A 22,247-nucleotide genomic window follows, 5' to 3' on the forward strand; every position below is an offset into this window, starting at 1 on the left:
CTACTCAACAGGCAGTGCCCTGTGCCAGAAAGGGAAAGGCATCCTGCATTCCATGGCATGCTTTTAGCAGAAGGGCTGCTGGGGCTTAGTGTGGAGAGTTCTGGTCAGCTCTGCTGGCAAATGCAGCCCCCAACACCTTTTGCCCCCAGTTGCAGCAGTTAAAGGGTCCTCAGTTTCTATATATGGGAGGCCACTCCAGCCCCAAGGTCTGGCTCTGCAGGGAGGACAGCAGGTCCCTCCCACCATAGCCAGAGATGACTTGTCAACCTGAGGGAGCTCTCAGGACCATACCTTGACTCTGGTTGCTGCTGGCTTTCTCCCCGTCATCTCTGTTCTCACACTCTTCTTGCTTTATGCCCTGAGGCTCAGGGTGCGCAGTCTCTGTGCAGCCTGTCTGCCCCTCAGCATCTCGGCCCAAGGGCGTCCCCCTGACACAGGGCAGCTCTGCCCCTCGAGGCCCCCCCTGAGGCAGAGGTGTAGGCAAGCAGAAGGGCTGGCTCTGAGCCTGGCCCGGTGAGTGCCGCTGGGTGCTCTCCTCATTCAAGCCAGAGTTCTCCCTGCCCTCTGCCCCAGGCTCCCCCAGCCCCAGGGACTCCCTCTTGCCATTTATGTCTTCTGGGCATGTGTCATTAGGTGTGGGGAGACCAGAGCTCTGCTCCTCACCCCCCAGTTCATGAGCCTCAGGGTCACAATCAGCCCTGGTCCTGGGACCATTCAAGCCATCCATGGCATCTGCTGCTGCCTCGGAGTTATCATCATCCTCTTCTTCCTCCTCATCTTCCTCGCTGTGGCTCTGACTTGGTCCTGACTTTGCCTCTAATCCTTTCTCCTGCAGCAGACTGATGAACCTCTGCTCAGGAGGAACCTTTAGTTCATAGTTATGGAGACTGGAAGTGTAGAGCCCCACACTTAGGACTCTTTCCATGGTGCCGTGCTCAGGCAGCCCTGCTGCTGGGCTGGCAAGTGCTTCTTTCTGTTCCAAGCCTTTGCCGAGCTTGGCTGGGGCACTCTGTGAAGGACTGCTCTCCGGGGTAGAAGGTGAAGGTTCAGCTTCTTCATCATCCATTCGGTCAGAGCCCACCTGCAAACCCTCTAGGAAGGGAGCTTCTCTCATGGCATCTGCATCACAGCTGGATGGATCCTCGTCCCCCTCCAGCTTGCTCTCAGAGAGTTTGGCAACGCTGCTTCCGACATCTGTGCAGCTTGGGCTGTCCCTGGGAAGGGAGCTCTGCTCGCTGGGACAGGTCTTCTCATCGTACATCATGCACACCAGTGAGTCTGGCAGCGAGCTCTCATCATAGTTACTGGAAATTATGTCCCGGACTTCCGACATGAATGTTTCACAGTTTGCATCCAGTGGGCTGCCCCCAGCCTGGGACATGGTGCTGTCCATGGTTTCTAGCTTGATGTGATTATCAGCTTCATTCTCCAGGGTTTCACAGGTCTGGTCCATCTGGCTGTAAATGGGGGAACTGTAGAGTTTGGAGTTAGACTGGTAAAGGCAGCACAGGGTTTCTGGGCCTGGGACCCCTGTTCTTTTATGCTGGGCATAGTTTCTGTATGCGTCTAAAAAAGACAGCTGGGGGTCATTCATGATGTAGTAGTCAGTGCGGTTCAGGCCGTGCTTGGCGGTGCCGATCAGCAGGTCCCGGTCGTGTTTGCCACACTCCCACCACACGGGCAGGTAGAGGCTGGGCCGGCACAGCTTGAGGCGCTCATGGAGCTGGGGGCACTTGAGCACCTGTTCGCGCACCTTCCGCAGCAGCTCAATGCGGTACAGGGTCCTGGCAGCACGCTCTTCCGTGATGGGCTCCACGTAGATGTCAGGGTCTGGAGGACCTACAGTAGGGACAGCAAATCCAAGGACACATTATTTGGGTTGGCAGGAGTTCCTCAGAAGCAGTGACAAGCAAGCTGAGTTTTAACCCTTGCTAATACTGCAGGTGAGATGGGGCCAGTGCTTGTAGCCACTGTTGAGGCCTCTTTTTCCAGTCTCAGTACCTTCCAGTCAGGGAGTAAAACTCCCAACTTGAGCAGCTGGATCAAGAGTGGCACCAGCTGCAAGGATTTCAGAGTCTTGTCTGAGCTCTGCTCCATCATCACCAGGAGTGCTGGAGCTGCCTGGACCAGCAGGCAGAGCAGCTCCCAGTACTCTGAGCCTCTGGTAGCCCTTCAGCCCATTGTCAAGGAAGGGCAGCTTGTGCAGCTCTTCTGATGAGGAAGACCTACCTAAGGCACAACACACACACACACACACAAGGAACTGTGCCTAAGACCAGACTCCATGACAGATCTGAGGCAAAATATTTTCTGCTGTTGTTGGAAACAAATAGCTTTGTGCCTAAACAGCCTCCAAGGAGCTTTTCATCTGTCATGTTTCATCTGGTGCCAATGCAGGGCCTCTGCAGAGCACTCAAAGAAAATGGATGCTCTGTGTGTTAGCCAGGCTTCCCGAGCCTCTTGCAGTGGATCCAGGCTCCGTTTACCATGCAGCAGAGCTCCACAGTCAGCACAGGCATAGATGGAGTGGACTCTGTCCAATGGCAGCAGAGGGATGCTTGGAGTGCAGCAATACAGCTCACCCAAACAAACCCCAGCTCCAACACGGAGCTGTGCTTTGTGTGTGCTGCTTCTCTACTCATCTCTCACATACAGAGGTTGCTGTCTTGGATAAAACTGGTTGTGATTTCCTGTGAAAGAGATTTGTGAGAGCAGGAGTCCACAGGGCTGCTCTACCCTTCCACTGTGCCAGGGAGGCACTACATGGTGGGGACAAGGCAGACTGCTGCAAGCCCATGGGCCTGCCTGGCATCTCACTGCTTCCAACTGTCTCTGAAGCTCCTCCCTTGCTCTCCTGCTCCACAAGAGCAGTGGGATCCCTTCTACATGGACCTACCATTACCCCTCCATAGGCCATGCAATTTCCACTCACCATCCTCTTTCCACAAAGGGAGACCACAGACATTCTTGCACATGGCCACAAAGCTGTAGAAGTACTTCTCCAGACTCTCATCCGTCTTCTTCTCCAGTCGAGAGATGGCTCGGAACTGGGCCCAGTCAAAGATTTTTTTCTCTTGGTCATAGATAACCCCAAAGGAGGAGACAGTGCGGTAGAAATCTGCCTGCTCCCTCCTGGTCCACCTGAGGAGCAGGGAGAAGATGGGAACACCACTGAGACACATTCTGGGCCCAGAACAGGTAAAGCACCAGGCTACAGAGAGCACTGTCTAGTTACTGACCAACAGTTTTGAGGAAGGTGTCAGGAGGGGCACGCTGTGGAGACCACCACAGCCCAAGACGCTCTGCCCTCTGGTGCACAGGGAGGAGGAGCAGAGGCCATGGGCCCTCTGGCTCTCAACTCACTGCTGAAAAACTCCTCTTGGCTGTTTCAATAAACCCCTGAGTGCAGCTCTGGGCTGTGCTGCCAACAGGGTGCAGGTGCCAGCAGCTTCTGTGGAGGCACAAACCTATCCCATCTACTACCTTCCTGCCACATCAAGCTGTTTCACTTCAACAGAAAAGTCAGTTCTCTGTACCAGGAATAACAAAGGAAGGATATGTCTTACCCAGCCTCTTCCAGAGGGAAACTGAGACTGGGGCTTGCTGCTGTAAGGGTCTCAGTAACAAACACCACCCACCTTACTGACTCCTGTGGACTCCTGACTTGACACTGAGTGTCAAGCCCTCCCCACCGGAGGAGAGCGGCAGTGGTGATGGAGGAGTTCAGTTACAGTGCTCTTAGAACACAACTTTCATGCTGGTTTGGACCCTCTGAGCTTTCATCTTATGGGAACCACTCAAAGTACAGAGATGGTGAAGTGTCCTGGGCAAATACAGCCCCAGGCAGAGCCCAGAGAAACAGCCACAGAGAAGATGCCTAGATGCGCACAGCTTGGCAAGGGCAGAAAAAAGGGAGCACTGAGGCCTGAAGAAAGCTTCTGGTCAAATCTCAGCCTCTGAATTGCAGCTGTGAGCCAGCACCAGAAAGCAGCTGAGACATGTCAAAGGAAAGCAGACAGGGTGACAACACCTACAGCACTCTCCAACTGCCCAAAATACACCTGGGCCAGCATTGCCACCCCTGTTCCCAGGGACTGCAGTCATGTTTCATTTCAAAAATGAGAACAAGAAGAAAGTTAATAAATATATTAATAATCCAAATCAAGGAGCTCAATGGTGAATTTGTCAACAGGCCTCAAATTAAAGGCTAGTGGAAAATTCCTGTAAGGCAATCTCTCCTACAAAAAGCCCAGAGAATTAAGGAGCAGGAGATAGAGGCTGCTGTGATGTCCACAGCATAACCATTGATGCCTCCACCTCGAAGAGGGGATGGTACGACTGGAAGAAGTCCAGAAAAAGAGGAAAGGGAAGGTGGGCTGGAGCAGCTTCTACACAAGGAGGCTGAGAACAGAGCACAAAGCAGCACACATAACATGTAATTATGTGGTGTCCTGCTGCAGGGGTGGGTTCACCGGAGGCAAAAGCATTGAGGGCTGGTGACCACAGAGAGTCCGAGTCCCAGGGTGGCACAGGAGACTGGCAGCAATGGCAGCAGCATCACCCTGTGCACACCCTCCCAACGACTGCAGACAGCCACTCAGAGTGCTGGGACACTCCCAAACCCCTCCCACTTACTGGGACACAAATGAAATGGGAGCACAGTGCAACCAAGACGTGTCACCACTGGGGCCCAGAGGCCATGACTAGGAGGCAAAGCCAGTGGTGTGAGAGCCAGAAGGGTTGGAAGGGCTGTGACAGTACTCATCTGTCACCCTCATCCACAGTGTGTTCCAAGGACACAACTCTCCTCTGCTGAGGCTGTCCCCATGTCCAGCAGACACTGGATTTGACTCTGAAGAGCTGTCCCCTCACTTCCTTTCAGTGTCACCACCTGCTACCCACAAACTTCAGTTTGCAGTGGAGGCTGCTCCCTGGCTGGACTGGGTGCTGGAGCAGCAAGGCTCCCATGGCTCAGAGCACATTCCCTGTGCAGCAAGAACCCATGTGACTCCATGCCCTCAGCAGCTGACAGCACAGTCAGCTCTGGTGACATTTACCTGGGTCAATTCTGGGGGCCAAGGAATTCAAGTGGGCTAAATCAGCTCTGTAAAGGCTCTGCTGCTTTACCTTTTCTGTATTTCTTTGTTCACTGAGTCCATCTCAGAGGCTCTCCGGAACATCTCATCCTGCAGCCAGTAGCCATGATTACCGGGCACCAGCATCTCGGTGCGGGGAGGCAGCTCCTTGCGGTTGCAGCGCTGGTAGACGGTGACAAGTCGCCGCAGTCTGGCCGTGAGAGCAGAGGAGACAGGCCAGCAGGATCTGTCTGAGTCAGAGCCATCCTGGGCTTCAAACATCAGCAAGGACATTAGTATTCAGCACACGCAAAAAGCCACAGGTTCCCACATCCTCTGGCAAGCTCCAAGAGCTTCCTCCCACCTTCTGCCTTCCATGGGAAGCATCAGCAATCACAGTCATAAGTAGGGGGCCATGTGACCATCCCTAGGCCTGCTGGCTCACAGCCTCACCATCTTAGCTTCCTTCAGAGAGAGTCCAGAGGCTGAGATCAGGGTAGGTATGATGGCTCCAGGCCAGGCCAGGCCATGCATGGGAGAAGACTGCAGCTCCCTGCTCAGCAGTGAGGCCAGTCAGCCCATGGCATGTGCCAACACTGCCCACTGCAGAGACCTCACATGCTCATCTCAGGCAGGCAACTGCATGGATAAGAGGAGGCTAATGGATTCCAATCACCCTGGGGCTTTGGCTGGAATCCCTCAGAACCCTGTCTGCCCTGCCACAGAGCCCATCCATGGGACCTGTGAGTCTGCACATGAGAGCCCTTGCCCAGGTTGAGTTGCCTCATCTACTAACACAGAGCAGCATGTCCCTCCAGCCCAGCAATGTGTTCCTCCCACCAAGCAGTGCCTGGGGTAGCACTCAGGCTTGGCTGTGCTACACCAAACCCTGGGAAGCCATGGACCACACTGCAGGAGACATGGCCTCACCTGCCGCTGGGTCATCCCGCTTCTCACTGGCTTCACCCACCCCAACAGCCACGATGTCCTGCAAAAGGAAACAATCAGAGAGGGCTCAACCCCACACAGAACCCCCTGCACCCACAGCCCACCCATCCTTGGCAGGGTGCAGGGTGGTGGGATGGGCAGGGTTGTGTGTCCAGTGCCCTTGGGCACCAGGTGCTGTGGCTGTGTTCAGCAGATGGGATCAGAGAGGCCCTTTTGGGCCTGGAGGGAAGGATCACCACAGTGACAGAGGCTGTAATGCCACTGCTCAGGACAGTAGCAGTGTGACTGCCTCCACTGTTCAAACAACCCCTTCACTCTCCTGTGCTGTCCCATTCCCTAATTTTCCTCTCCCCCAAGACATTTCTTTTGGAACATCCCTGACTCCTCTGCCAGAGGCCCACGTGGCTCCTGAAGCCAACCAAGGCTGAGAACCAGCATTCCTGGGCATCCTCAGCCCTCAATACCCCTCAGCTGCCCACAAGGAAGATGCTGCCCAGGTCCACAGGTAACACAGAGAAGCACAGCAGAAGCTGTGCTCCAGGGAACAGAGGCAATGCACACAAGATGGGGCACAGACAAGGCAGACCAGCCATGCTAGCTCCCTACTGCCCCACAGCAGAGCTGATGGAGCCAAGCCTGCACCACAAGGCAGGCTGGGTAGCATCAGATGTGTATCTAACACTGTGAGTCCCACTCACCTCCTGTTTTGACAGCCTATCCAGCTTTTCTCCACTGCCCTCTTCTTTTTCCATGCTGCCCCTAGGTGAGAGAGTGAACAGTTCCTGGTAGTGGCAGCACAGCCCCTGTGGCTGTGCCAGTTCTCCAGCACCAAGAAGCAAAGAATTGGAGCTCATGTCATCCCTCCACCTCATAGTGGGGACCAGCTCTCTTCTGCCCTCCCCTCTACATGCACAGAAGCACAGCCTGCTCCCTCCCTCCACCGCACTGCCCCAGGAGTGAGCCAGGCTGCTGTGAGAGCTTAGCTTGGCTCCATCCTCTGCCCACCTTTCAGCAGCATCCTGTGCCCCATCGCTGACGCCCTGCTCGGCAGAGAGCAGCTTCTCATCTGGCATGCCCACCTTCTCCAGGAAACACAGTGCTGGGTCCGCCCGCATGGCGTTGTAGCGCTCATAACCTGCCACGCCATCAGGACACACAGACAGCACAAAGCAAGGCCTGAGCCTGGTTCACAAAAACCTCCAGCTTCTGGGACACAGCTCCCCACCTGGCTCTCACTCCCTCTGTGCTGCCATGAGAGCAATTCTCACCCCCAGAAGTTCACAATACTTTCTCAAAAGGCTGTTAATGGCTCTGCGGCCCCTGGGCAGCAGGTGAAGGGAAAAGTCAGCCTTCCCATCCCACCCAGCAGGACAGACAGCCACCACGAAGGGTGCAGCTGGGGCAAACAGCCCATATCTTCTGGAAACCGCACCAGGAATTCCATGACCACGGCCAAGAAAAGATCTGTGCCTTTCTCCCCTCCCTCACACAGCAATTGCACACTGCTCCTGGGAAACCAGAGTGTACCATGAGATCTGACAAGGCTATCCTGGGCACCAAGGGGTGCCTGTTCCCCACCGAAACATGCTGCTGGCACCTGGGGAGAGCTCTCCTGGCCCTGTGTGAATGTGGAGCACAGCCACGGCTCTGGCTCTTGCACTGACTTAATGTCCCCTACAGTAACAGAGGTACTCATTCCCCACACACCAGCACCCACCAAACAGCTGGGTACACACCGTGCTTGAAGACACCAATGAGCAGGGATTTATCGGCTTCGGCATTCCACCAGTCCACTGGGATCTCCACGTAGTCAATGTCTGGTAGCAGCACATCCAGCTCCCTGTGGCAGACATGGTATGAACACCCCTCTCCCAGCCTCACCAGACACTGAGAGGCACTGCTCAGAAGGGACAGGGAGAGGCAGGAGCCACTCATTGTTTGCTGGCTTGGGGACAGCTAATGAACACTGGCCTAGGACCCTGCCATGACATAGGTGAACATCTCCCTGGAGTCAAAGAGCTGGAGCCTTGGTTCCATCACAACCTCCTGCCCTTCTGCTCTTCTTTCTCCAGGGCAAGGGTGTCCTCAGCCTCTCTCCCCTCCCACCTAAGCAACACCAGAGGACTGAAGATCCAATCTGACCTGAACAGCATCTCTAGGGGTAAAACGCTTCACACCTACCAAGCCCAAAACAACGGTGTCTCCTCACATACATTAGTGCTGATGGAGCTGTGCTAGGGAAGGCAGCAGCCCCTACTTGGAGAAATTAAGCTTCTAAGCTCAGCATATCACGCTTCTTTGAGAAGTACTGAGAGCTGAGTCTTTGCAGAAAGGTCAGGAGCTGCCAGGCTGCAGGCTCAGTGCTCATTACAGAGCCTGTGGGTCCCACTGTTCCCAGTGCCGGGAGAGACTGCAGGGCACAGCAATGGGGCATACTCTGCTCTGAGGCCGGGCCCTGAGACTGGCAGCAGTCTCTGTGGACTCCCACTTGGATAAGGGCCCATTTGTCAAGCAGCACATAGACCCATTTTCCTGTGGGGTGTCCCTGTAAGTCCCCACCATCCCCAGGCTGATGCTGCAGTCTCAGAGCTGCCTCAGCAGGGCTGCCATGGCTGCAGTCTCTGCACAGGCAGAGTGGCTGCCTGAGGGTGAAGTTTTGCCTGAGGAAGACCTGGGGTCTGATTCATCTGGAGTTACAGAGAGCCCAGATGTGGCTGGGCCAGACACTTGTGGCAGCACTCAAGCCTGAGAAGTCTTGCAGGGTTTCATTGTAAGGCTCCTACCTGGCAGGGGTCCCCTCAAAGGCTTTATCCGCAGCCTCCCCCAGCACTTCAGCCTTCAGGTAGTAGAGCATTCGCACTCGCAGCAGAACCCTGTCCCGGGCGGCAAGAGAGGTCAGCAACGCCAGCAAAACCTGCTTGACACCCTGTTTTCCCACACTGAAGGAGCCACTTCCATAAAGCAGGATGGGCAGTGACTATGCAGTGTCATGCCACACTGCCTAGCCTTGTGACCTACTGGCCAGAGTACTGGCTGCTCAGGACATGGCTTCCATGAGCTGGACAGGAATGAGGACGGTCCAGCAGTGGGAGCAGGGTGATCCTTTATGGGCTGTGAGCCCTTCACAGCTCTCTCCCACCCTCCCAACACTTAAGGCCCTCAGCCCACTGTCTCCATGAGCCAATGTGGGCTCCCACAAGGGGGAGTAGTTTTAAACTAAAAGAGGAGAGATTTAGATTAGATGTCAGGAAGAAATACTTCACTCTGAGGGTGGTGAGGCCCCAGCACAAGTTGCCCGAGAAGCTGTGGCTGCCCCATCCCCGGAAGTGTTCAAGGATAGGTTGGACTGTGCTTGCAGCTTGGGATAATAGAAGAAATCCCTGCCCTCAGCCAGGGTAATGTAATAAGATATTCTTTAAGGCTACTTCCAACCCACACCACTCCATGATTGTATGACTCACTTGTTGCAGTGTTGTTTGAGGTGCTTCTTGTAGCTGTCATCATGGAGCACCACCTCGGGGTTGCAGGTGGCGAGCCAGTCTGCATTCTTTATCTCAGGAAGCAGCATCTGGTTCTTTGTCTTCTTCCCCTTCCTGCCTCTGGGCACCGGTGCTGACAAGCCTGTAACAGTGAGCGGCAGCCAGTGAGCAACACAAGCACCACCGGCACAGCCTGGCAGTGCCACCAGACACCGCTGGTGCTGGAGGCTGGGTGGGGCATCAGAGCTGGGAGATGGAGGAGCCTGTGGAGAGCTCCCAGTTGCAGCCTGGAGAGCCAAGGAGAGGAAGTGCATGGGGCAAACACAGAGCATGGGAGAGTCCATCTCTGTGATAAACTTGGGGATCACCACAGAAACTGAACTGCTGTGTGTTCTCAGTGCAATGCTGAGCCCAAATGATAACATGGTCCCTCGATGTGTAAAAACTTCACACAGAAGGGATGAAACATGGAAGGGACCTTGGTCCTGGGCATAGCCCTCAGAGACTTAGACACTACAGCCACCTCTGAAGGTCCCTCTATGGGGACAGTTATTTGGGACAAGAGTTTAAACAAGAAGCTCCCAAATGATCAAAGAGCAGCAGACCTACTGATCTGATCTGTAAGGGCTATTTCTTATACCATGCATCTGGAGCAGGGCTGGGGGGAATGGGATCGCTACAAGGGGGCTAAGGTACCAATGGGAAAGGGAATGCGGCCCCATCTGCCTGAAAAAGATAAAATGAGATCCAGTGGCTGGAGATGAAAATTAAAACACATTTCAACCTTGAAATAAGGTGTGAGTTCACAGTAGAACGTGGAAACAACTCCTGGTGGGGTCACTGTTGTTTGGAATCTCCAGAGAGGGATAAGCTGCCTCCCTGGGCACCTGCTCTTGAGGTAGGAACTGCAAACAGGAAGGGGAGAAGGAGAAAGGTGCCTGAGCAGTCCCATCCCATCTGTCTGGTCTTGTGACACCAGTGAAGAAGAGAGAGCGTCGCCATGTCATCAACTTCTGCATAAAGTCTGCAGCTGCATGACAGGACAAGGGCTGTGGCCCAGCTGGCAGCTGGAGGCCTGCAGTAAGCACCAGGCCTCCTGTCCCCAGCACTAAACTGGCCTGATGAACTCTGGGCAAATACTGCTTCCTCAGCAGCTTGGCTTGTTACATGATGAAAGGCAGGATGGTGCTGGATCAGAGCAGAGCTCTGAGTTGGACTGTCTGGGTGCTGTGCTCACCCCTTTTGATCACATGGACGTGGGATTGAGAAGAGCTCTGGGATGCCATAGCAAGGGCTGAAGGTTGCTGCTTCTTTCTGCATGTCAGGGATGGGGCACGACTTGCCCAGTCAGCTCTCTGCAAACATGAGTGTACCTGAGGCTGCCTGGGGGAACCACAGCAGTTGCTGCCGAAGGACTTCTTGACTGAGGAAGGAGCACTGCCCTGCACTGCAGTGTTCTGCTTCTCCTGCTCTTCTCCAGCTCCTGACATCAGGCTGAGATGTCATTACTCCTCTGGCCCAGACAACACAGACATTTCACAGGTGGGAAAAGCCATTCTAAAGAGCTGATGGAGAAGCTCCTGGTCGCTTTGCTGGTCAATATTCAATGCTCTTTCACTAAAGCAATCCTGACCCTCCGCTGAAACCATGGCTTGTTGATTACTTGGCATTATCTAAATCAAGCCAATTCATACCAGCAGATTTGTTTCTGACTCTTGTTCTGCTCCCCACAGCAGAATTCTCAAGCCCACTCCTAGCTGCTCTCAGGGCAGGGCTGTGTGGCAAGAGGAGGAAGCAGCACTGTCAAGGTGACTCCCATTGCAGGAGGTGACTGGAATAACTTGTAGCAGCCACCAAAAGCCACATCCTTGGACCTTACACTGCAAAATCTAGTTGGACACTTCCAAGAAGAAGGAAATTATGATGCTGGGTTTTAAGCACCAACTATGATGCACTTGGCACTCAGCAGCATCACCACTCCAGAACAGCCTTCCCTGTGCTCCACCATCCGGGAACAGAAGTCCCAGGTTTCCGCCCAGCTCCCTGATATTAAAAGCAGTCTGGAGAGTTCCAGGCCCCTCACTACTCACCTTGTGCCACAGATCACAAGTACAAAACAAGCAGCACATGGCTGCTGGGCTGACTCCCTTAGGGACACTGTGGCCTCCCCCAGCCCCATTCACCTGTCCTGAGAGCCATAGGATCCAGGCACTGTGCTGCAAGGTCAGCCAGAGCCCTCTGGAACAGCAGGCAGCGACTACATGTCCCAGGCCACAAGCCCAGATCCAGGCAGCCAGCAGCTACTCTGTGCTCAAAAAGACCACATGGCTGTCTCATTCACAAGTTGGGCTCTATGGCTACCCCAGCCCCAGGGGAGCCTACAGAGAGCAGTCACTGTGCAGCAGGTGGAGAGACCAATCTGCAGTGTCCATCACTGAGCCAGAGCTAGAGCCAGAGGGAGAGCAGGGCTGGGAAGCCTCTGGGTGACATGTCTGAAGCTGAGGATACACTGGGAACTTCTACACAACAGAATACAGACGCCTCTAGCCAACAGATGCAATTACAAATCTGACATGGGACACAACACATGAACCTCAGACACACTGCCTCTGAGTAGAGAGAGCCCAGCAAGGCCCAGGAGAAGGGTCCTGCTACACAGAGTGAGAGAAGGCAGCATCACCTAGGGAACACTATGTATTGCATAAAGTCTCAGGACAAACCAATGCTGCCTGTCAGGGCAGGCACCGCAGACCAGTAGGTCTGGGAAAAGCACCATGACAAAGCAAAACAAAACCACAAAATCACAGAATATTCTGAGTTGGAAGGGATCCACAAGGATCATTGAGTCCAACTCTTAAGTGAATGGCCCATATGGGAATCAAACCCACAACCCTGGTGTGAGATGGATGCTCAGCTGCACCCGCAGCTTTCCCTGGTGCAGCTGCCTGTGCAGCCCAGAGGCACAGACAGGGTCCTGCACTATGTCCATGCTGTGTCCTGTGAGGCCCTGAGGCGCAGCCTGAGGCGTGCTCATGCCTTCAGTGGAATCAGCACCCTCATCCCTATCACGCCAAACATGTTCATACAGTCACTGGTGCTCAGGAGCTCACTGTCCAGCATTTTCCCCTACAGGGGAACCACGACAGTATTCACAGGCCAGAGAATTATCAGCACCTCTGCTCCCACCACAAGGCTTGCTCTGCACTGAAAGCCAGAGAACAGCCTCCCTCACTCAGCCAGCCCCTGCTGCTGGCTCTGAGGGTCACTGTGGAGGTCTGCTCCATGGAAGCCCCTTTCTCTGTGCAGAGAGAATTGCAGTGCTGAAGCATGAACACTTGCAGACTGTTTCCATCAGCTCTGCTTTGAATTCTGCAGCCTCAGTCCACAGGCTGGCCCAGGGCAATGGGTACAGATGCAATGGCAGAGAGAACACGCAATACCTGAGTGATTCTGCAGAGCCTGATTCTGGCCGTCCTTCGTCGGCGTGATGAGATCCCAGATAAAACTCTTAATCTTCTCATCCCCCTTGTAGTGTTTGACGCAATACACCAGCAAGGCCCGACAAATCATCTCCATGTCTTTCTCATTCAGGTGCCACTTGAACCGCCCATGGGTCAGGATATCTTTCCAGCGTCCCCAGCTGAAACAGCAGGAACACAGAGTAAACACTCCTGTACAACTAGAGACCTTGCTGGCATCTCTCTCCAGGAACTCCTGTGAGGGCATAGCCCTGCCAGATCCCCTTGACAGGGATGTTTTGCCCACATACTACAGGAGCAGAGAGAGAGAGAGGTTTGCAGGACTGAACAGGGCACAGGCAGGAGCAGACTATGAAGTGCCAACTGGTAGCTCATGCTTCCTCCCCCTAACTCTTCTTCCATCCCAAACATTTGCTTAGAGCCCAGGTCCCACCAGGGAGGTCACTGCTGTAAGGAGGCAATGTGCAAGCAATGGCATTGGACAGACAGGAAGTGGCTGGTGCAGTCAGTGGCCCACATGGGCACTGGGGTAGCTGGAGGCTGTGGCTGTGCTTTCACAGGGGTGAGACTCACCCAAATATGAGCAGGTTCTTCTCCACACGGAAGCATTCAGCCCGCAGGTACCGTCGCGTCTTCTCATTAAAGCGCCGTGAGCGTGTGGGTCGCTCATCCGAGTCACTGTCCAGCTCAGAGAACTCCATCAGCTCATCCTCTTCAAAGGAATTGTAGTGCTTGGTTTGCTTCCGCACCCGGGGTCTGTCGATGACCAGGCTCTCCTGTGACGGACAGAGCAGAGAGCATTCTCAGGTACAGGCAGAAACACTTGCTCTTCCGGCCCCTGTCACCCGGGCTCTGCTCAGCCTCTGGCTCCTAGCCTGCCAGTCCTCTGGCTTACCATCACCTTCCCACTAGAATACCTGCTTCAAGTTACCTGTGTGCAGTTCTGCCTGCACAAGTGACAACTCCTGGCCAGCATAAAATTCATCTGACTGATGGCTGGCTGAAAATCAGCCCCTCTGTGTCCGAACTGCAGACTGCCAGCAGCTGACTCAGCTCTGAGTCACTCCTGGCCCTCTCTCTGCACTGCCTGTGACAAGTGCTGCACTGAAGGCAGTGAAATCTCTGTCAGGGGGACAGGTGGGCCGGAACAGAAAAAGCAGCTTCCAAGAAGGTGCAGGAGGGAGCAATATGAAATTAAATAGCACGAACCTGCCCCCTCTCCTTACCCCACCCTGTTGGATGAATTAATGCCATGTAAATCCGCCTGGATTTCAGGCACATAGGACATACACACACACACACACGCTCACACACACTCTCTCCCATTGCTCCAGCTTGAGCAGTGAGCACTGCAGAGCTGCAGGGCCTCCCTCCTGCTGCTGTCTAAAATCATCTCTTACAGCACTGCTGCCTTAGCTGAAATTATGGTAGCCACAGGGCCACACTGGAGCCAGTGGCAGCACCCTGTGGAGGAGCTGGGAAGAGACACTTGAGCTGCAGCCAAGCCTATCCCCTCAGCAGGGACAGCAGAGCACTGGGACTCCATCTGTCCCCTCCTGCCTCTTGACAGGCAGAGGCACCAGTCTGCCCTCAGGAGAGGCAGCTCCAATCTCTGCTCTCTGTGACCAGGGACAGGACCCACATGAATGACCGGACATGCATCAGGAAAAGTTTCTTCCCCCAGAGGGTAGTCAGGTACTGAACAGGCTCCCCAGGGAATGGGCACAGCCCCAAGGCTGCCAGAGCTTTTTGCCAAGGAGCATTTGAACAATGCTCTCAAACAGAGGGTGGGATTGTTGGGACTAGCTGAAGTACCTGAAGTACCTAGCTGAGTACCCTGAAAGATCAGGGAGACATAGACCACCATGTGGCTAAAGAAATCAGGGCTTTGGTCAGCATTTGTGGGTCAGTCTTCCCTTGCAGTAATTCTTGATGCCCAACACAAGCCTCTTCAGGAGCCCAGAGGAAGCATTCAGCTCTCACTTGGACACCAGGCCACATGGTGTCAGATCAGTTGTAGGACACATGGGCCACAAACTGCATCCTACCTTTTCATTCTTGGCATCTGTATCGAGCTCTGCTATCTTGGCCCACTTCTGCCAGAAGTTGGGGTCATCCAAGGAAATGTCAGTTCTGTTTCCTGATGCTACAAAGCTGGCCTAGGAGAGAAAGAGAAGGAGTGAACAGGGTGCAACCCACTATCAGGTGTGCTTTCTCCCATACAGAGATCCCCCCACACACCTGTCTGAGTACATGGTCTTGCTGCTGTGGGATGTTACACCCTAAGCTGATACGTGCCAGAGGGTTCTTTGTTTGCCTAAGGGAGTTGAACCCCTCTGTTCTGCAGTCATGCCAGACCCACAGTAAATGGAGCCTGGGTTGTGCAAAAGGAGGAGAGACAGATGGCCCTTAGTGGCCTCAGCAGGCACCAGCCAGAGCATAGCACAGAGCTGGCTCCTCAGGCTCTCTCTGGGTTTTTTTTCAGACCTCACAGCACTCAGCTTCCGTGGCACAGCAGCACCTGGCTCTGGGCACTGTGCAGCCCAGCAGCTAGGTCCTGCCACCATCCTGGGGTCCCTATGTAGAGCCAGACCTCATGGCTGAACCCTCCTTGGCAGCCTTCCATCACCTGCCAGGCTGGTGGCCCCTCCTCAATGCTCTGCTGACCACCAGAGAGACAGGAGACCACACCAGCTGCAGTGCCCCAGCAAGGTCTCACTCCTGGGCACAGTGGGACAGCAGAGCTTGGCCTCCATGTGGACATGTCTCCTCACACAGGTAGGAGGTCAGCCGACCACTACTGCCCTGGATGTTCCCCTTCCTCCACCCCCGAAGGAAATCCCCCTTCTCTCCCACTGGAGCACAGCACACCTTTGCAAATGTGGAGCCCTTCCCTTCAGACTGGATCGTGATGGTTTGTGTCCTGCGCTGGAGGATCTGATCAATGTCTTCCTCACAGAACTTCGACCCCTCATCCTCCTCATCCATGAGTGCGCCGTAGGCACCCTTCCGCAGCAGGTCCTCCACCTCCATCTTGGAGAGCTGTTGAACCTGCCCAGAGCACAGGGGCATCACCAACCTGGCCAGCAACCATGACCACTGCACAACTGGAGAAGGCTCCTCCCTCTACTCCAGGAGAAAGGGCCCCAAGCCAATCCAGACCTCCTGCTGTTAAAGCAAAGAGGTCACTTCAAAACTCTTGCTGAGGGACCATCAGGAATTTCAGTCCATGCCATCCTGGACACAGCATCACATATCCCCTATCCTTATGGCAGTGCAGGAACAGCCTGGCAGGCTAAAGAGCAGCAGTGCGAGTATGTGGGACTGGGCTCTCCTTCCCCAAAGCGTGCCCAGTTCCTGCATTGACCTGGTAGTGACTTGCAAGAGGAGGAGAAGAGTACTCTTGCAGAGGCTCCTAGCTGGCCCTGCTCCAGCAGCCAACCTACCCCATTGGTGCTGCCCTTGCGATTGATGTCCTGCAGCACAGCTTTATCCAGGCCCAGCTTCAGGCTGGCCTTGTCGAACATCTCCCGCTCATAGGAGTTCCTTGTGATGAGGCGATAGACCTTCACAGCCTTGCTTTGCCCGATCCGGTGGCAGCGAGCTTGAGCCTGTCAGTGCAGGAGGCATGGTGTCAGTGCAGGGAGTGCAGCTGGATGAGGACTGTGTGGCTTGTGGCACCCTGCATCAGCATCTACACTCACCCACCTCACCCACAGTCACCTCCCACCCACCACAGCATCCTCACTCCCTGCCTGTGGCTGACCTGGCAGGGCTCTGGCACAGCCTGCACAGCTGTGGAGCAGGAAAGGGAAATCCCAGCACCCTCAGGCAAGGACACAGGGCTCAGCCTGGAGCCTTGGGTCTCTGCAGATGTGGCACACAACACTGTACCCACTCCAAAACCAGGTATGGACAGCGTTGCGTGCTCCGTGGCCTGTCTGTGCTTTCAAAACCACATGGTGATCTCCTCCATGTCCTGTTCCTTCTGCCACATTCCTGCCAGGTATCCTGGCATGGCACCTTGTGCCCAGTACAGCTGATGCTGCTGCCCTATTCTCCCTGCCTCCTATCACAAGTGATAGGAACTGTGCCTCAGGACCTCCTGACAGCCTGGCCCCGCCCAGTGCATTACCTGCAGGTCATTCTGTGGGTTCCAGTCGGAATCAAAGATGATGCAGGTGTCGGCAGCGGTCAGGTTGATGCCCAGCCCACCTGCCCGTGTGCACAGGAGAAAGACAAAGCGATCCGAGTCGGGCTTGCAGAAGCGGTCGATGGCAGCCTGGCGCAGATTTCCACGCACCCGCCCGTCAATGCGCTCATAGGTGTACCTGCTCAAGAGGAGGGAGAGGGTAGAGCAGAATCACAGTGGGGCCTGAAGGGGCTGTGGCTTTCAAATCCCTTTCTGCTTCTTCTCCCAGGCTATGTGGGCACACCAGCCAGGACTTACTGGCAGGACCTGTGCAGAGGTGGAGGGCCAGGCCCCATTAGCCTGCATGCACTGTGGTTGTTCCCAAAAGTTGTGCCTCCTATGATGACAAAATCATCACAACCCCACGCATGGTGCATGGATATGGGGCTCACGGGAACCAGGACCAAGGGAAGGCTCTATTTCCACCTGGTCACTCTGAGGACTAGCCCTCGACTACACAAAATGAAAGGTCTGAGCTGCTTAGCTCTGGGGTCTCTGCAACCACCAGCAGCAGATGGTAACTTGGATCCACTGGTATGTGGGCATGGAATGGCCAAATCCCCAGCCTGTGTTGTGGCCACTCCATGTGCAGTGCATGGAGGTACTGTGGAGGAGCCATGGTGAATGATGGAGCCTGTACTAACCGTCTCTGGATGAGATAGTCTTCCAGGATGTCAAGGCAGCGCACCATCTGTGAGAAGATGAGCACCTTGTGCCCACCAGCGATCAGCTTGGGAAGCAGCTTATCAATGAGAACCAGCTTCCCAGCTGCCTGGATCATCGCCTGCAGCTGGAAGTCTGGTGCCTCTGGGCAGTGTGTTTTACGGAAGTCTTCCAGGATCTTCTCCTCTGCCCCTGCCAGGTGAAAAGGGGTGTGAGCTCTTGGCAAGGCTGGCAATGCAGCTGCCCAGGGCAAGGGACAACAAAAGCAACAGAACCCATGCAATCAGAGCTAAGGAAGCTGGCTAAAGACCTCCTGCAGACCCTCCACTCCTGGGACAGAACTTCTTCAGGGCCCACATCAGCTCTTGGCAGAACAAGTCAGGTTGGGATGTTGGTCCTGTGTCAGAACATCCCTAAACACAGTGAGCCTCAGGAGACCCTGAGGTGCCCATCAGCAAGCAGCCTATTGAGGGAGCTGGGCTGCCTGGGAAGGCAACAGGGCAGAGCACTGCCACTCCAACAGCAGATGGCACAAGGCCTGAGCTGGCTCCCCAGCTGGGCAAGCTCTGTTGGGAGAGAACAGTAAATGTTGCAGTGATACCTGTGTGTCCCCCCACACAACTCCTGTGCACAGCCCTCACCATTGATGAGGTATGGGTGATTGCAGCACTTGCGCAACTCCATCATGGTATTGATGAGGTTGGGCATATTGTGCTGGTTGGCACCCTTGGAGAGAAACGAGAAATTCTTCTCCAGGATGGCCCGGTAGTATTTCTTCTGGATATTGGTGAGCTCCACCTCAATGATGGTTTCCTGCTTAGGTGCCAGATTCTTCTCTACATCATCCTTCAGCCGTCGCAGCATCATGGGCTTCAAAATGGACTGCAGCTTCTTCACCTGCAGAGCAAGCGCAGACACTCACTGCCCTCCTTGCATGACAAGCACATGGGCTCAGCAGAGGGGTCTGCAAGAATGGAGCTCCCCATGCTGCAAACCCACTACAGGTGATTCTGGAGCAGCTGCTCAGCAGCCAGCCAGGACAACTTCAGGGGCTGGAGTCCTTGGGGCGGGCATGACCAGTCCCAGGCTATGAACTTCACATGCCTCTGCTGGCAGCACCCTTAGGTGTCTGATGCAGGGGGAGAGCTGAGAGTTTGGATGGTAGCCAAGATGGTGGTTGCTTCATGTGTCTGTGCCTGCTCCCCGAGAATGACAACTTTTGCACAATTTCCACATTCAAAAGGCAGTGGGACACCCCAGGCAACTAAGCAGCTTCCCACGACTCACACTCAAGGAGAGCTTTGGAGGAAGGCTCTCCAGGGGAACCTGACAAGGGTGACTGACACATGGACTTACTGACCCCCCCACTCCCTCTGCACTCTTGTTGGTCTCAGAGACAGAACAAGTGGGAGAGGCAGGTGAGCTGTTCTACCCAGGCATGCAAGGGCAGCAGAGAGTCAGTTGGGAGCAGACCACTGCAGGGATGTGTCTCCTCTCCCCAGTGCAGTGTCGGGGGCTCTGTAACAATTTTACTTTTCCTGGTATGAGGAATCCTATCCACTTCCATGAAGCATGTCTGAAAGCATGCTTGGTTTGGTCACCAGTTGTCCCAGTGGCCTGTGCTAAGTCACCAGTATCATTCTTCAGCTACCTGCTCCTCTGTCTTCAGGTCTCCAAACTCTTCCAGGAAGGCTGTCTCTGAGGGGAACTGCTGTGGCTCCAGAAAATTTAGGAGGCTGAAGAGCTCCTCTACCGAGTTCTGCAGGGGGGTCCCTGTCAGCAGCACCTTGTGCTCCTGGAAACACAAAGGAAAGAGGTTGAGGGCTCAATCCCATTAGCTGGGGTTGAAGGTGACCCAAGAGCACAATGTTTCTTGTCTTCTAACCTAAGAAGCACTCTGGTAGCACAAAAACACACCTGAGAGGCTTCCCTGGCCATGGTAACATCCCTGACCAAGTCACTGCCACGCAACACGGTCTTGTGGCTCCCAGGATGCTCCTGTGCACATGTTCCAGTCCAGCTCCGTACAACAACAGCCAAACCCAAGATCTCACACTGCTCCCAAGCTTCAGCCCTGCTCTGGCACAAGACCCTCAGGCAAGGCTGTGCTGGCATTGGACAGGGATGCTGACAGAGGCCAAGTTTCTCTGCAGCTGGGAGCAGGATTTCTGTCTTCGGAACTCAGACAGAGCGAGAGGGAACATGTCCCAGAGCCATGGGACACCGAAGGGCAGCAGTGGCCTGCTGGTAGGGCCAGTTTCAGCAGGGTGCTCCAAATTCAACCGGGGCTGGTAGTACTGTGCACTGGGAACAAAGGGGAACTTTCCTTATAGATTTACCATGTACATGTGCAGTAAAAGGAGATGGGGTCCAAACAACCCCCAAGACCTGGGAGTTGATCCCTCAAGGAGAATGCTCTCCCTCCCATGCCTGACAGCATGGGCTCGGGCTTCAGGCACCACCAGGTGCTGGTCCTGGGTGCACCAGCTCCTCTGTCCCAGCACTGCCACATCCTTGGGTTCACTACTCAGGCTAATCCTCCTGCCCAGTCTTGTGTAGTAAATGTCCTCAGGAGTGGCGAGCTAGGAAAGAAGGGCAATTGTAGGAGACTCCCACAGGACTTGTACAAAGGGAGGTGATGGTTTAGAAGGGGGACCAGTAGCAGCCCTGCTTTGACCCAAGCTCACAACCCAGCAGGGCCCTGCACAAGACACAAAGTCAGGGGAAACAGCAGGGTCTTTTGGAACTTGTGGGAGTGACAAGACTAATTATTTTCAGAGGCCTGACCCAGCTACAGGTGAGTGTGATGGAAACTGGGTACAGCTGGAAGATCCAAAAGGCCTGTTGGCCCTTCGTCCAGCTAACAGCAGCACTGCTTTTCCCAGGGCTGGTAAAGAGCTGGACATTGAAATAATTTCTCAGAGCAGCTCATTGATCCCTTTGTTAACCCACCCCTGGCATGGACTGGTCCCATGTTTGCACAGCAGTAAGAAACCAGCTCAAACACTACAGCCCTGCCCAGTGTAGGGCACAAGGCACACCATGGCCAGAGTGCTGTTCAGGGCTGGCCAGCAACTGTCCCCATGTGCTGCAGCAGCTTACACTGTGCTGCAAGGCTGGGCAGGGTTCTGGCAGGGAGCATCCCCAGATGGGAAGGCACAGGGGGAGTTAATATTCCACTTTGGCAAAAAGAAGTTTGTGGGAGCTGCAGGGCACCAGTGCCCCATCCATCAAGGGGCCTCCTGGATGGTTTTCCTCCTGCCTGGCACAAAGCCTGAGCTGCTGACAGTGGCATCTGACTGCTCAACATGGCCATCTCCAGCCCATCCTGCTCCCAGGTGAACCCAGGCAGGACATGCTCACCAGGGCCATGAGCTTCAGCCCCTCTAGAAGTTTGCAGTTCCTGTTCTTCAGGCGATGTGCCTCGTCAATGACCACACAGCGCCACTGGATCTTCTTCAGCTCTGGGCAGTCAGCAAGGATCATCTCAAAGGTGGTGATAACCACCTGAAACTTGAAGATCCCAGGGAGAGGGTTACCCTAGGGAAACAGAAACCAGACTTTGAGTGCTGCAGGGTGGCAGCACACTGTCAGACCTCCTGTCTGACAGTATCGGTGTGAGCATCTGACTCTGAGATGGAATTTCCCAAGATATCTCTCAAGCATTGAGCAGGTTTCTGCAAGCCTCCTTGATGGCCACAGGCTGTGTATCTCCAAACAGACACTGCCCCAGGGCAGGCACATAGGCCTGGACAAAAACCAGGGCTATGCTGCACCCTCCCCGTTCTGCATGAGTCATGCCTGTTCACTCATACAGAGTGCAACTTGAACCCAAGCTAGCAAATGGGGCTGTAAAGATCACATTTCCCTCTCCAAATGAACAAGCTCCACAGGCAGCTCAGTGCTTCCCAAGTAAAGGAAGCCAGGGGATGCATCCTGGGAGGGCTGCATGCATCAGTCACCTGTGTGTCCCTGTACACCATCTCATACTGTTGGATCATCTGCCGGCTGATCTGGCTGCCATGGTACACAATGGCGTTCATCTCTGTCCAGGTGCGGAACTCCCTCTCCCAGTTCGTGATGGTGGAGAGAGGTGCGATGATGAGGAAGGGGCCATGGATGCCCATCAGGAATATCTCTGAGAGGAAAGTGATTGACTGGATTGTCTTCCCCAACCCCATCTCGTCAGCCAAGATGCAGTTCTTCCTGCAGAGATGGACAGGGTCAGGTCAATGTGGCTCTTGAGGGCAGAAAACACTCTGTCACCAGCTCTTTGATGGTATGTCAGGCACACCACCTCTGCCCACATTTCTCTGACCCTGCAGCGTAGAGCATGGGGGGACACTGGTATAGTGGCCCAAATCTTTCTGGGTAAGCCAGCCAACTTCTTATAAAGTCATGGATTCAAAAT

General features: G+C 54.6%; 1 protein-coding gene across 7 annotated transcripts in view; it reads right to left on the minus strand.

The window, feature by feature from the left end:
* Positions 1-22,247, minus strand: part of CHD6 (chromodomain helicase DNA binding protein 6) — a 93,740-nt gene that overhangs the window by 12,160 nt on the left and 59,333 nt on the right. For all 7 annotated transcript variants that reach the window (XM_083873039.1, XM_083873041.1, XM_083873038.1 and 4 more), the window contains exons 11-30: positions 21,799-22,042; positions 21,200-21,376; positions 19,488-19,631; positions 18,478-18,733; positions 17,818-18,028; positions 17,117-17,312; positions 16,428-16,592; positions 15,853-16,032; positions 15,030-15,140; positions 13,555-13,757; positions 12,943-13,142; positions 9,485-9,644; positions 8,807-8,896; positions 7,760-7,863; positions 7,029-7,158; positions 6,722-6,782; positions 6,006-6,063; positions 5,128-5,347; positions 2,933-3,141; positions 292-1,839 (exon numbers count right to left, since the gene is read on the minus strand). In XM_083873039.1, coding sequence (XP_083729165.1) covers positions 292-1,839; positions 2,933-3,141; positions 5,128-5,347; positions 6,006-6,063; positions 6,722-6,782; positions 7,029-7,158; positions 7,760-7,863; positions 8,807-8,896; positions 9,485-9,644; positions 12,943-13,142; positions 13,555-13,757; positions 15,030-15,140; positions 15,853-16,032; positions 16,428-16,592; positions 17,117-17,312; positions 17,818-18,028; positions 18,478-18,733; positions 19,488-19,631; positions 21,200-21,376; positions 21,799-22,042 — 4,667 coding nt within the window. The remainder of the gene's footprint in view (positions 1-291; positions 1,840-2,932; positions 3,142-5,127; positions 5,348-6,005; positions 6,064-6,721; positions 6,783-7,028; positions 7,159-7,759; positions 7,864-8,806; positions 8,897-9,484; positions 9,645-12,942; positions 13,143-13,554; positions 13,758-15,029; positions 15,141-15,852; positions 16,033-16,427; positions 16,593-17,116; positions 17,313-17,817; positions 18,029-18,477; positions 18,734-19,487; positions 19,632-21,199; positions 21,377-21,798; positions 22,043-22,247) is intronic.

This window comes from Zosterops lateralis (genome assembly GCF_965231275.1).
Source record: "Zosterops lateralis genome assembly, chromosome: 16".
NCBI lineage: Eukaryota > Metazoa > Chordata > Aves > Passeriformes > Zosteropidae > Zosterops > Zosterops lateralis.